At 43.2% G+C, this 13,624-nt stretch overlaps 2 protein-coding genes across 2 annotated transcripts; one reads left to right on the forward strand and one right to left on the reverse strand.

The window, feature by feature from the left end:
• Positions 1 to 139: 139 nt before the first annotated feature.
• On the reverse strand, positions 140 to 9,304 carry znf142 (zinc finger protein 142). Its single transcript, XM_022741283.1, has 6 exons — positions 9,298 to 9,304; positions 6,365 to 7,189; positions 6,060 to 6,237; positions 2,567 to 5,495; positions 1,022 to 1,127; positions 140 to 663 (listed from the first exon to the last, which is right to left on the reverse strand). The coding sequence occupies exons 1-6, from the start codon at positions 9,302 to 9,304 to the stop codon at positions 140 to 142; spliced, it is 4,569 nt and encodes a 1,522-aa protein (XP_022597004.1).
• LOC111218464 (mitochondrial chaperone BCS1) lies at positions 9,022 to 13,335 on the forward strand. Its single transcript, XM_022740790.1, has 7 exons — positions 9,022 to 9,748; positions 9,958 to 10,097; positions 10,216 to 10,410; positions 10,964 to 11,027; positions 11,146 to 11,318; positions 11,535 to 11,652; positions 12,579 to 13,335. Exons 1-7 carry the CDS (start codon positions 9,429 to 9,431, stop codon positions 12,829 to 12,831), a joined length of 1,263 nt encoding a protein of 420 aa, XP_022596511.1. The 5' UTR covers positions 9,022 to 9,428; the 3' UTR covers positions 12,832 to 13,335.
• The last annotated feature ends 289 nt before the right edge of the window (positions 13,336 to 13,624 follow it).

Below are 13,624 nucleotides of genomic sequence, written 5' to 3' on the forward strand. Positions count from 1 at the left end.
CACCATTCAATCCACATTCCTTCATTTCACAACGTGTACTAATGTGTTTTATTAGCCTTTTACAATACAATGAAATCAAGCGGTGAAATATAAATACTGACAGATAACAATGATACAGTATTGTGCTCTGTCTTCACTGTCATGTCTCGCTGTCCTCCTCTCTTTGCTCATCCTCTTCAACGACTCCTTCTGCTACTTTTGTGGCTTTTCCCTCTTCCTCCACCTCTGCTGCTCTCTCATCCAATGTCCCCTGCAAAGCCTCCTTCAGGGTCAGGCCAACAGCTTCAGAGTCTCTCACCACCCCCTGCTCCACTGACACCTCCGGGTGGTGTCTATGCAAATGCTTCACCACCTGGAACTTCTGTTTGGCTCTGTAGGAGCAGTGGCGGCAGCAGAAAGGTTGCTGCCTGGTGTGCGAGAGGTAGTGATGTCTGAGACCTGCCGGCCACCGGAAGGCCTTGTTGCACAACCCGCACGTGTACGGCCGGTCGTCGCTGTGCTGCCGCTGGTGGGTCTTCAGGATGAAACTGGTCTTGAAAGCTTTGCCGCATTTTTCACAGACGTAAGGACGCATGTCGCAGTGCTGTGTGTCCCGGTGGACACGCAGGGTGTCCGCTCTGTTGGTGCGATAGTCACACTCATCACAGGCATATGGTTTCTCTCCTGCACACAGCAAAGACATGTTTTGTAAAATTATTAACACTAATCTGTAAACTACATTAAATTCAGGTGACCATTTTAAAAACTATGCAAAAATATGTGAGCAAAGATATTATGTGTCACTAGTTTTTGTGGTTGCAACTTCCTTGATAATTCGTGTTTTGTGCAGCACATTGTGCTTCCATCTGGAAGGAATTGTGCTGTATAAATAAAATTTTGCTTGCTTAGCAGTAAAAATGATTAACATAAATAGTAACATGATAGCAGATTCTGCAGAAAAGAAGAAACAAAAAGGTGAAAAAAAAATCACTGTTCAAGTACCGATTTACTATTATCATCAACTTTTATTTGCAGCTGATACCTGTGTGCTTGGTCATGTGGTACTTCAGCTGAGTCGCCCACTTGCACTTGTAGCCGCACTCTGGACACAGGTACTTCTTTTCTTCTTGGTGAACCCTCATATGAAGCTGTGGTAGAAATGATTACAAAACAAAGAAAAATAAAACAACACTTATCACTGTCATTGTGCTGTGGTTTCTGGATTCCAGTCAATGTCATATTTTACTGCCCCAAAGCAGGAGAAAACTTTGCACATGTATTCTGTGAGGCAGCTGCGTAGGAAGAGGATGTGGGATCCAAAGTGGCAATCGAAAAATCCCGCACACTGTCTGACTTGCAGCAAACAATTTATTAACTGTTTTTGTTGTGAGACCGAAACGTCGCAATAAACTGTTGGCTGCAGGTCAGACACTGTGCAGGATTTTTTTGATTGCCATATTTTAGTGCCCCACACAAACAGAGAAACCACACAAACAGGGACGTTGAGTAAGAAGGGTTTCCGGTGGACAACCTGCACAGCAGATGGAAAGGTTGTAATGTCTATGGCTATAGGAAAATATCTACAAACAACATGCACTGTGTCATCTTTCCTTTCCATTGTAACTAGTTTGTTTAAAAAAATAACTTCAAAAAAGATGTTAAATGGGGTAATGAGTAAGAATTGGCCATCTGTTGAGTTCATACTTCAAACAAATAGGGCACAGTATATTACCAGAAAGTTGATGTGTATCATAAGAAGCAAGTAAATTTGCTCTTTGGTTCATTTGTCCTCCCCCCTCTTCCTCTGTGCCATAGTCGGACGGTCGCAACCTTTTACAGACCCTGTCGGTTTCTTCATCTGTGTACCTATCAACTGTGGTGAGCATGAACGAACTGCTGGACTCACTGGCCATACACCACCACTCACCCTCATGTTGAGTTAATGAAAATCTAACCTCAGATAAAGTCAGCTGTTTGCAAATTGCCAAACCTGCTGGATTGGCAACGTGCCAACAGCAAATGATGTTTTCCACACAGGTTTACCTCACAATCTGATTACGTGACTGGTAGGCTGTTTTCTTCCATTATTGTTAGACTGATGATGATGATTTCACTCAGTCAGAGAGACAGGGAAGATGTCCAGCAGTGGGGTGGCAGGAGTAGAGGACGAGACAGGGGGGAGAGGGAAAACTGCCAGAGCAGCAGCATCAATATTGTAGTGATTATATACAATTACTACAGTTTATTATCATATTAGTGGCCATTATAATGCGTCTGTGAGTCTGAATGAGACATTAATGTGGTACTTTGTCTTTCAAGAGTCAATCTTATTCAACATGATGCTCCCCTTCATCTTCCTACTGATGAGACAAACAGTAATTAGGGATGAATCACTAAATTAAAAGGATTCTTGAGTTGTCCCTGAACCCATTAAAAGCTTATCTCACCGACAAATACACACTCTCTCCTGTGAAGAAAGACAAACAGAACAAACTGCATCATATTCCATCTAAAACAGCCTTTTTAAGGAAGTGTGTTTGAGGGTTTATCTTACAAATAATGATCATCCTATAAACTTTGAGCTTACCTTCAACCTAGATGGATCCGTGCAGGTGTAACTGCACTGCTCACAGCTGTAAGGCTTCTCCCCGGTGTGTATGCGAATGTGCCATGTGATCTTCTGCTTGTTGCGGGTTGAATACTCGCAGTCTGTGCATTTGTACAGACGCTTGCCCCCATGTGAGCGGAGATGCTGCTCTAACACCAACTGATGCCGGCAGGCAAACTGACAAATGCTACAGTTAAGAGGCTTGTCCTCCAAAGGCCCGTCCTCGTGTTCATTCAGAAGGTGTTGAGCTAACAGCTGCCTCGTTTTAGCGGCGAAGCAGCACAGCTGGCACTGATGTGCTAGGTGGGTTCTCTGATGAACCTCCAGGCTTTCTTTTGTCTCAAAAGACTCCTGGCAGGTGGTGCACTTCACCTGATGGTGCTTGCTTTGTTGGTGGGCCTTCAGCGTGACCTCGCTGCTGCATGTGTAGTCACACTGCTTGCATGAGAAACAGACCTCGAGGTGGTGCTTACGTTTACAGTGATTTCTTAATGCAATTTCTGAACTAAAGGGAGCATCACAATGAGTGCAAGCGTGCTCCAACTCCCCCGTGTGGCATCTGAGGTTGTGCCGCCTCACATCATCAAGCGTGTAGCCACAGAAGTCACACAGTGAGCAGAAGTGTGTGGGCTGTTTGTCGTGGATGCGCATCTTGTGCTGACGCAGTTTGGTCACAGCCCCAAAGGTCTTGTCGCACACATCACACTTGTGACGACCGAGTCCTGTGTGCAGAGACTCGTGCTCTTCCAGTCGATAGCGCCTCGTGGTGGCAAAGGGACAGTATCGACAACGGTGAGGCCTGACACCATTGTGTTTGAGTGCGACATGTTGTGTCATGCATCGCTGTTGCTTACAGGTGAAAGCACAGTGCTGGCAATGCAAATGTTTAGGTTTAGCAACATTAAACTTCTTTTTTTTCTGAACAGAGAGAATGTGACGGGTCAAAGAAATTTTAGATCTGTCTACAGATGACTGGACTTCATCTGGCTTCATGCAGCCTCTCTTTTTATGGCTGTCTAGTGCTGTCTTCTGATTGGACTGAAATCCACAGCTTGGACAGGAGAACACTTGATGTTTCTTCTTAGTTCTTCCACTGTCCTCATCCACCGAGTGCTCTTTTTCTCTCACTGCCTCATTATCACACTCATCATCCTCTGAAAGGATCCGACTCTCTCTTTTCCCAAACTTTTTTTGGCAGGTTGAGAGGTGCCGTTCGACTGTTGCAAGCTTGACTGATGAAAAGTTGCACAACTTGCATTTAAATTTCCCATCTTTTTTAGTGTAAAGAGACTTTTTCTGCAACGATACATCTCTGTCTTTGTTGCGTGAAGCTAACTGTTTCTTCACAAGCCTCACTTTCAAAGGTTTATTTATCTGATGTCCTGTTCCAGTGGATGTAGGGGCATTATCATCAAAGCCTTCGCTGATTGTTAAATGAGATGCACATACTTCGTCTTCTTGCTGATGAAATCCCTGATTATTTGAGTCCGTGGAAATCTTATTTTGTGAAGACTGAAACTCTGTCTGATCAGAATTTCTTCCCTCAGCCAGTTTTTCTGATCCCTCCTTACCCTGACTAGAGCTCTCCTCTGTAGCGAGACATACATTTGAAATTCCTACAAATGTCCTTGTTTTTCGGGGGAATGCTGGGCACTTCTTTGCGAGGTGACTATCAAGGCCTCGCCTCTGTTTGAACTGTGCACCGCAGGCCTGGCACTTGTGTTCCTTCATCTTTCCACGGCACAGAGTCTGGCAGTGGTGCTTCAAAGCCGTCTCCTCGAAGGTTACATAAGAGCACTTGTCACAGCGATAAACTAGGTCTTTAGTCGGCACCACGAGCATCTGCACCCGTCCCTCTAAAAGCATGGCGTCTGCCTGGTCCTTGTCGTGCTTCTTCATAGCTTTCCGACGGACTTCAGAGTCTAATGGATGACTTTGCTCAGGTGGCAAAACTGAGCTGGTTGCTTCATCATCACTCTGAGCCTCAGGTGTTTGACGCCTCTCAGGCTCAACTGGTTGACTGATTGAAGTATTCAGAGGCTTATAGCTGTCATCTAAGTCACTTAGTTCCCACTCTTCATGGACCATCGCCACATTATCTTCCTCTGACGAACTTGCAGATGTAGAGGAGTCTGCCTTTTCTTTAGATGTACCAGAGGTGGATGTCCTTGGAGTTGGATTTGGACAGTTTTCCTCCACATTTTGCAACGAGGGCGTTTGAAAATCAGTGGTGGATAGTGTAGTCAAAATAAGAGTACAGTACTCCTCTTGACTGTTGACAGAAGGAGGACTGTGACCAACCTCTTCAGAAACAACATCAAAAACATTTACGGCATCCACAGTCTGCGATCCGGGCACATTCTCTTTGCTCGCACTGTGATCTCCTGCACCAGGAAGACCAGACTGCTCTCTCTGCTGAGATGCTGGATGTCCTTGAGTGGATTGATCAGAGAGCTCAGGAGCTGTTGAACGCTTATTGTAAAAATCTTGCGAGAACTCCGTTGAGTTCCTCTCCTTCTCCTTTGCAGCGTAGTTCTCCAGCCATGCCTTGTCCCCAGGCACATACCCGTGAGCTTTCCTCTTGTGCAGGAAGAGGCTGATGCTACTGAACGACGAATAGAAACAGAGAGCACAGCGAAACTCTTTCAGCTTGGTGTGTTTGCAGTTCTCATGGTTCTGAAGTGCTTGTCGGTAGCAGGTGGTGTATGTGCAGTATTTGCACTTATAGACGGACGGCTGTTTTTCCTCTCCAGAGTGTTTGGCCAACATGTGATTGCGAAGCTCATATTTGCGCTTGCAGGCATAAGCGCAGATCTCACACATGAGCGATTTGGCCTGATGTCGTAGTTTGTGGCTATTTAGCTGATCCATGCGGTGACAACGATAGGGGCACTGATCACACTGATACCTAGGAGAGGAGACAGGAAGTTTAGCAGTAACAACAATAGTGTAGACAGAAAGCTGCACTATATTCTAGGAGTCTACAAAAATACAGCTAAAAATGAGTTGTGGCAGAAAAAGCTGCAACATCATAGATTTGTTTCTCTTTCTACCATTGTTTTCGTCATTTCACATTCTGTCCCTGCTGTTTGTGCTCTTAACTTTTAAAGGATATGGACTGACAACACTCTAACAGAACACAACATGCACAGGGTCGCCATCCTGTATATTGTATATTATAGTATGGTTAAAACCAAGTATGTTCATAGCATCACAGATTGAACCAAAGTAACAGGAAGGTCAGAGAGACGTCAATGAGTCAAGAGACGCTTCCACAGTCCTAAGAAAAGCTCTAATCTAATTAAGTGAAACCACCTGTGTGGGTGTAGCAAGGGCATGTAGTGGCTTTCAGCTAAATTGAATTAGACTGAAATATGCAGGACATGGTTGAAAAAACATCATCATGTCCGATAGATCTGTTCGTACGCAGCAGGGATAAATACCAGATAAAAATATACACAGAAATATCTACCTGAGGTCTCCAGCATGTTTCCTCATGTGGACGTTCAGATAGTGCTTCCATTTAGTGACGTATCCACATTCAGCGCACATGAAGTTCTTGTCGTCTGAGTGAGTGAGCATATGTTTAGAGAGGTAGGACTCATCTCTGCACCTGAAATCACACAGGCTGCACTTGTGGGGCTTCTCACCTTTTAGAAAGAAAAAAAAAAAAAAGAAATTGGGAGATGTGATGTGTAGCACAGTAGTAGTACAGTTACCCAAGCAACAAAATGTGATGAAAAAATCTTTACAATAATCAAACGGCTCCATCCTCACCACTGTGCATCAGCATGTGTCTCTTCAAGCCACGTTTATGTGAGGTGACGTAGCTGCACTGAGAACAGCGGTGGATCTTCTCGTTGGCGTGCAGAAGTCCAATGTGCTGCTCAAACTTCACGGGGTTAAACGTGACGAAGGAGCAGAAGTCACAGCAGAGCTTGTCGTTGCCTGGGTGACCGTGCCGCTGGTGCTGCAGGAACACAGTTTTATTGGAGCAAGAGAAATCACACTGCGAGCAGTGGTAGGCGAGGTGTGTCCGATAGTGAGCCTCCATGTCCGTTTCTTTTTGAAAAATGGCTCCACAGGCATGATGGCGACATTCTACTGCCTTGATCCCATGAACTTCAACAGTGTGTCTGAGAAGTTCTTTGCGTAAAGAGCTCCGGAAAGAACAAGCCTCTTGGAAGCAGGCCACTGGCTTGCTGTCCGGTGGGATGTTGTGCATCTTCATGTGAGCCTTAAGTGTCCTGCTTTGGCGAAAGCTTTGACCACAGGTGGGGCAAGGATAGCTGCTACTGTTTATGCCATCTTCTGCCTCGTCGGCATGCATGCTGACAAGGTGCCGACGGACTGCGTTCCTCTCCACAGCAGAATATTCACACAGGTGGCAGCGGTGGAGCTTCTCCCCCGCCTCACGGAGCCTGTGTATGCGTAGCTTGCTCTTGCTGGTGAAGTAACGCTTGCAGGTGGGACACTGGAGATTGGGGTCAGGGAAATGGAGATGGAGGTGCTCCTGCAGGTGGGACCGCATCTTGAAGCAGCGTCGACATGTGGGGCAGGTGTGGGTGCGATAGATGTGCTCAGCACCCTCTTCAAGGTACTCTAATGAACGAGAACATATGACATGAATTTTGAACGAAATGTTTGCAAGTATACTTGCACATTAGAAATATTTAAATAATAAAGCATATTTTGTCTTTGTTGCAGTGTTTTGTCCTCTGGTGTTTCCTGGTGCTGTCAGACTCTTCAGTCAACACTGTTGTAAGTAAACCAAAAGAGCTACTGTTCTGTAATGTCATTGGCCTTTTTCGCTGGAGACATGTTGACATGTCACAGCAGGATAGGCACACTGAACAATATGTCTCGTTGTCCCTGAGAGTAAAATCATTAATCTGGGATATTCACTGTCGCCTTCAATATAATGTTTGTGTGTCTGACTGATATGTTCTTATAAACCACTTGTGTGTTTAAATGTCACTGACATATGGTGTCACTTCTCTGTACTCTGCAGATTGGTGTACCTACCTTTGGATTTTAGTGGAGCAGTGTCGCTATCGACCGCCTTTCTCACTCTTTTAATATTGTGCCCTTCCCTCTGAGGCTGTTCCTTGTGCCCATCTTCTGGTGATGATGATGTATAAACCGGGTTGGATTTCACTTTTCTTTTTGGCCTGCTGGACACCTGAGGCTGATGGCCTCCAGTAGTGCATACAGTTGTGGACGCAGTCTCATTCCCTGTAAACAGATATGCCAACATTTCAATGTTACATCAACTTATTATGAGCGACAGGGCAGTACCCCGTGGGAGAATAAGAATAAGACCATCAGACCATGTGTGGATGTCATGTGGGCTTGATATTCCTGATGGTCAGTGCAGGGGAGCAGGCCTTCAGGGTCGTGTCCACTGTGAGTGGTTTTGAAGTGGTGTGTCAGAGCACCTGGCTTGGAAAAGACCTCATCGCACTGAGAGCATTTGTAGTTGCCCAGTTGTCCTTTACTGGATGGAGCAATCAGTCTCTTTAAACAGGGGTGAGATACAAACATGTCACTGTCTGTGAAACTCTCTCCACATTTTTCACACGGATGAGGTTTGTCTGTCTCCATTGTGTCTGAAAAAAACAGAGCATTTGAACAAAGCTTTAAAAATGGCATGACAGACATTTGTGATATATGCTCATATTTGTTCATATTCAATAAAATTTTTGAATGCACTAGTTCAATACAATATACATTATACAGAATAAGTTATTATTCACATAGGTTGTAACTGTTTGAGGGTTGGCCGTAATTATATTACCAATTTTAACCAACTTTTTTTTTGTTCCATAATAAAGGAAAAGCACATCAGTCCTGTGATGACTGTAAATATATTGTAACCATATAATAATGACGTGTAATATTATACAGATTTAACAACACATATCTAGCACAGTAACACAAACACGCTTCCCTCCATTTCCATATATTCTGTTACTAACAACAAACAGAATTTCGACCTACTGCCCAGGTTTACGCAGTGCTTTGTAGCTGAAAACCAGACCATCAACGTTTCTCAGTTTCGCGGTATGGCTTGCATATTCAGCTCGTGTAAACCGCCGTTACTGCTTGTTACAATTATTTTACATTGAGTGTTAGTATCCGAAATTACACTTACTTTTTTATGATAATATAAACTGGTATCTATGTAGTAACAACATCGCCGTTACCGCTGCCTAAGCTAACGTTAGCTTCTTGTCATATTGGTCGCTAAATGTTCAAGTCTCAGTTCCTGCAAGCAATTAATTTAAACTGTTGCGGTTCCTACAGCAAAATGCACACACTACATTATTCACTAACATATTTATCTAACATTGTCATTAACTTAGCTTGCGAGCAAAATTATGTTAAGATAACACTTGAAGGGAAGCGGAACTAATATTTCTAGGCAGGCGAACAGTCGGAATGATATTCGTCGAACACAGGAAGAGTAGCAGAGGTCGCTCCTACTTCTGCACGAACCGATATCCATACATTACACACATGGGGATTGTTGTTGGATGAACAGTGCTGTGTACAACGAAACTGTGTACAGTGGGAACTACAATGGTCACGGGCTTGCGGTATGAGATGAAGACAAGGAAGGCAGGTCAGCGGGATATACATTATTTTAAATAATTAGAAATTAACACCAGCTGTCATTAAATTGCCCACCTGCATCCAGTGTCAGATACCATTCATCTCCGAACTATCTCGTCTGATCTGCTAATGAGTTTGAATTTGGTCTGTAGGTCTGTACTCCTACAAAGTGTTATAACAACGATATAGAGTCAGATTCCAGTAGAGGAGTGTAGATATCAGCAACATGCCCCTGTCAGACTTCCTGGACGGCCTGAAGGATAACCCATACTTTGGGGCTGGCTTCGGACTGGTCGGGGTTGGGACAGCGTTGGCAGTGGCCAGGAAAGGCGCCCAGGTGGGGATGATCTTCTTCCGCAGACACTACATGATCACTCTGGAGGTCCCCAGCAGGGACAAGAGCTACAACTGGCTGCTGAGCTGGATCACCAAGCACGCCAGGCACACTCAGCACCTGAGCGTGGAGACCTCTTACCTGGCACATGAGAGTGGACGGGTGCACACGCAGTTTGACTTCCACCCAAGCCCTGGGAACCACATCATATGGTCAGAGGAATTCATTGGATATACTCCTTTATTTCTTGTTCGACATGAATACGCTTTACACAAGCCTTTTTTAAAGCTTTACTTCAGTTTTAAGATGCATGACATAAAAATACAGAGATAAAATCCTACGTATATTAATCAGCTTGACAAAAACTGTTCTCTCTGTCATCAATACGACTTTTGACACTGTCAACCATTGTGCTCTGCAGGTATGGGAGGAAGTGGATCAGGGTGGAGAGGACCAGAGAGAAGCAGATGGTGGATCTGCACACTGGAACGCCATGGGAGTCCGTCACTTTCACTGCTTTAGGCAGAGACAGACAAATCTTCTTTAATATCTTGCAAGAAGGTACTGGTCTACAGTATATACCTGACAATATTCTTGTCATATGCAATATACTTAAATTTTGTTGTTCCCCTTAGCCATTTTGTGGCTATTTAGTGAAGTTGTCCATCATGTTTTGTAGCAAGAGAACTGGCCCTGAAGCAGGAGGAGGGACGGACGGTAATGTACACAGCCATGGGTGCTGAGTGGAGGCCCTTTGGATTTCCACGGCGACGCAGACCCCTCAGCTCTGTGGTCCTGGAGTCTGGTGTGGCGGAAAGGATTGTAGACGATGTAAAGGACTTTATTGGAAACCCCAAGTGGTACACAGACAGAGGTAAAATATAACAAGACTCAAATCTATTCATGGAAGTTATCTTGGAGCATTTTAATTTTATGTTACCTGGTTATATAATTCATGTTTTGGTACTATGATAGTTAATATTATTCATAGATGCATTAGAGTGCACTTGAATGCACCAATCAAGAAGAGAAAGTAATAGTATTAGGCGTCAGTAACATGAAACAACATTGTAACATTGAAATAAACAAATTAATAAGAAATAAAGAAATCGGAAAGTCAAGCTTCAAATCTGCAAGATGATTTTAATACAGTGCTTGCATAAGCTGAAACCAGGGGCTGCCTGAAATGTTGTGTATTGTTGAGTTCTTGGAAAATGGTGTCAGTGATGTAACCTATGCAATCTGTAGCTAATCAGCTAAGATGTGCAAAACCACAGAAACTATATGTCCTATGATAATTTTAATTATTTGTTAAATTGCCTGTTTTGAAAAGCGCAATGTGGTAACATTTTCAGCTTCCAGTGATTCTGTGATGTTCATCTGCATGACAGTGATGATGTTTTGTTTTTTTTTCTTTGTCTTTGCAGGCATCCCCTACAGAAGAGGATATCTGCTCTATGGACCCCCAGGATGCGGTAAAAGTAGCTTTATGTGAGTGTGCTGTTACTTAAAAACTGAAAGGTGGACTAAATCACGTAGATATCCTTTACTTTCCCTTTTTTTGTCCGTATGTTCTGTACGTCTTCATCTCCTGTTCTTTGTGTTTCAGCACGGCGCTGGCAGGCGAGCTGGGCTACAGCATATGTCTGATGAGTCTGAGTGACCGAACCCTTTCTGATGACCGTCTGAACCACCTCCTCAGTGTGGCACCGCAGCAAAGCATCATACTGTTGGAGGATGTAGATGCAGCCTTTGTCAGCCGAGATTTGCTTCCCACAGAGAGTAAGTAGAAGAAGAAAGGTGGTTTTGGCTTTGTTGTAGAAGCTAACTGCAACAATTAGTTATTGTTGTTATTAATTTGATGAGAAATTAAATTTTTCTTTATTTTGAACCATCAGATATTTTAAGTCATGCATCAAAAGTTAAAATTCTCCACTGAGCTACCTTGTAAAGCTGTGGCTGCTCAGACAGACATTGTCTTTTGTCTTTTCCTCACAGACCCTCTGGCCTACCAGGGAATGGGAAGACTGACCTTCAGTGGTCTCCTAAACTCTCTGGATGGAGTGGCTTCATCTGAGGCCAGAATAGTTTTTATGACCACCAACTTCATTGACAGGTACATTTAAGGACGTTTATAAAGAAAGCACTTACAGGAAACGTTGTTGCACATCACCAAACTCTCCTCAGCTCTATGAAGCTTTGTGTCTATCCTGGGACTTTGTTTTGATTTTCCAGTCTCAAACCCTGTCATCATTTCCACTCAGAGAAGGCAGCTGTTTTCAGTTTAAAAAAAAAAAGCTCTGATAAACCCATTGTAGACTACCTGCCCCAAAGTTAGAAACCTGCTCGTACTGTAGCATTTATTTTTCTCAAGAGCTGATGGAGACAAATAGAGCAAATCTTGGAATTACATGAATGGTAAAGTCTGCTGGTTGTGTAGACAAACAAAGGTTTACCATAAAAACTTAATAAGGAGATAATATAAGTGTTGTGTTTGGAGCTTGTTATGCTGTCCCAAGTGGCCAAAAATCAAATACTGCGGCTTTAAAATATTTAAACTAATTTAAAGTTAAAAAAACAAAACAAACAAGCAACAAAATAACAACATCAATGAAAAAGTTATTAATAGTTATTGTAATAGGTTTATATATTTTTTAAGACCCCCTCCAATGAAAACCAAGTTTTTAACCCTGTCAACATCCATATGATGTTTTTTATATAATGCAAGAGATATCATGAGTGAAATAATCAGTAAACACCATGACTGAGTGTTTCCGCCACAGTGTCATAAAAACAGATTCAGACATGTGTTTCTAGACTCTAGAGTTTTTCTTTTTCTCACTTTTTATGTGGGAAAACCATGTGAAACAAAATATTAATCATGGGAGAGTATTTTGACAGAGTTCAAGTGTCTGGAGGGGAACTAAAATGCACATTACAACCCAAGCTATGGCCACCTAGTTCTTTGATATTTCACTGGTGAGTTTTACGTGCATTAAGAAGTATTTTCAGTGACATTGATTCCCAGCTCTCTGCACACAGGTTAGACGCAGCGCTGATCCGGCCCGGCCGTGTGGATCTGAAGCAGTACATTGGCCACTGCACACACTGGCAGCTCACCCAGATGTTCTGGCGGTTTTACCCTGAAGAACCTGCTTCGGAGGGAGAGCGGTTTGCGGAGCGCGCGTTAGCCGCTCACTCTGAGATCAGTGCTGCTCAGGTACAAGGACACTTTCTGCTGCACAAAATGGACCCTGCAGGATCTATAGACAATGTTGCCCAAATAAAAGGATGACAGGACTGGAAGATGTCTGGAGGCTGATTACTGAATAAAGAGAGATATGAGAAACATGAGTAACTTGTTTTCACATCTCCCCTTGAGGGACAGTATTACAAAAATAAATATGCTTTGATTCCACAGACTATCTGCAGTCTGTGATTGGTACCAAAAAGCTTTCTGCTGTGTTGAAGCAAAAGTTTCAGGCTCTTTAGATGCTCATATTCAAGCTGCTCAATGACCTGCGCTGCAGTAAAGTTAAGAGAACTTTATTTATCCTAGAAAAAAATGTTTTGAGGCATTAATGTAAACCTTTTCTTCTTCTTGTTTGTTCACCTGCAGTTTTAAAGGCACATTCCGTGATGTACATGTAAGCAAAAGTGTCTCCTTACAAGGGACAGATTTGATTTGCAGGTTTTTTAATAGACAGACTAGCATGTGACACAACAGCTAAATCTAAGTTATTTTAATTTCCTGCTGCTGTTCATGGTTTGTGTGATCAGTGAACACAAAAAAACTGCTTATTTCTCACCATTAAGTCAAATTCTTAAATGATGTAGTCAAATGACACTTCGGCTGCTTTCATCTTTCACACTTGCTTTCAGTGCTTACACACCATCTAACATTTCAGCACTTCCATTTCCATTATGAGTGTTTCTACTATTTTAAATGTTTCAACTGCAAAACTTGAGCAGCAAACACATGGCTCCCCTGGATGTGCGCTGTGGGAGTATCGCTCACGTTTACATTAGAAGCAGATAAACTTTATTTATATAGCACTTTTAAAAACTGAAGGTACAATATGCTTTCC

The sequence above is a fragment of the Seriola dumerili genome, unplaced genomic scaffold (genome assembly GCF_002260705.1).
Source record: "Seriola dumerili isolate Sdu_G_001 unplaced genomic scaffold, Sdu_1.0 BDQW01000052.1, whole genome shotgun sequence".
Classification (NCBI taxonomy): domain Eukaryota; kingdom Metazoa; phylum Chordata; class Actinopteri; order Carangiformes; family Carangidae; genus Seriola; species Seriola dumerili.

Coding starts and splice junctions, on each gene's coding strand:
- znf142 (XM_022741283.1), bottom strand. Junction 5,496..6,059: donor AAACATGCTGGAGACCTCAG/GTAGATATTTCT, acceptor CTCCTCTCCTAG/GTATCAGTGTGATCAGTGCC. Junction 1,128..2,566: donor CGGATCCATCTAGGTTGAAG/GTAAGCTCAAAG, acceptor TTTCTACCACAG/CTTCATATGAGGGTTCACCA.
- LOC111218464 (XM_022740790.1), top strand. CDS start 9,429: ATGCCCCTGTCAGACTTCCTGGACGGCCTGAAGGATAACCCATACTTT. Junction 10,411..10,963: donor CAAGTGGTACACAGACAGAG/GTAAAATATAAC, acceptor TTGTCTTTGCAG/GCATCCCCTACAGAAGAGGA. Junction 11,653..12,578: donor ACCACCAACTTCATTGACAG/GTACATTTAAGG, acceptor CTCTGCACACAG/GTTAGACGCAGCGCTGATCC.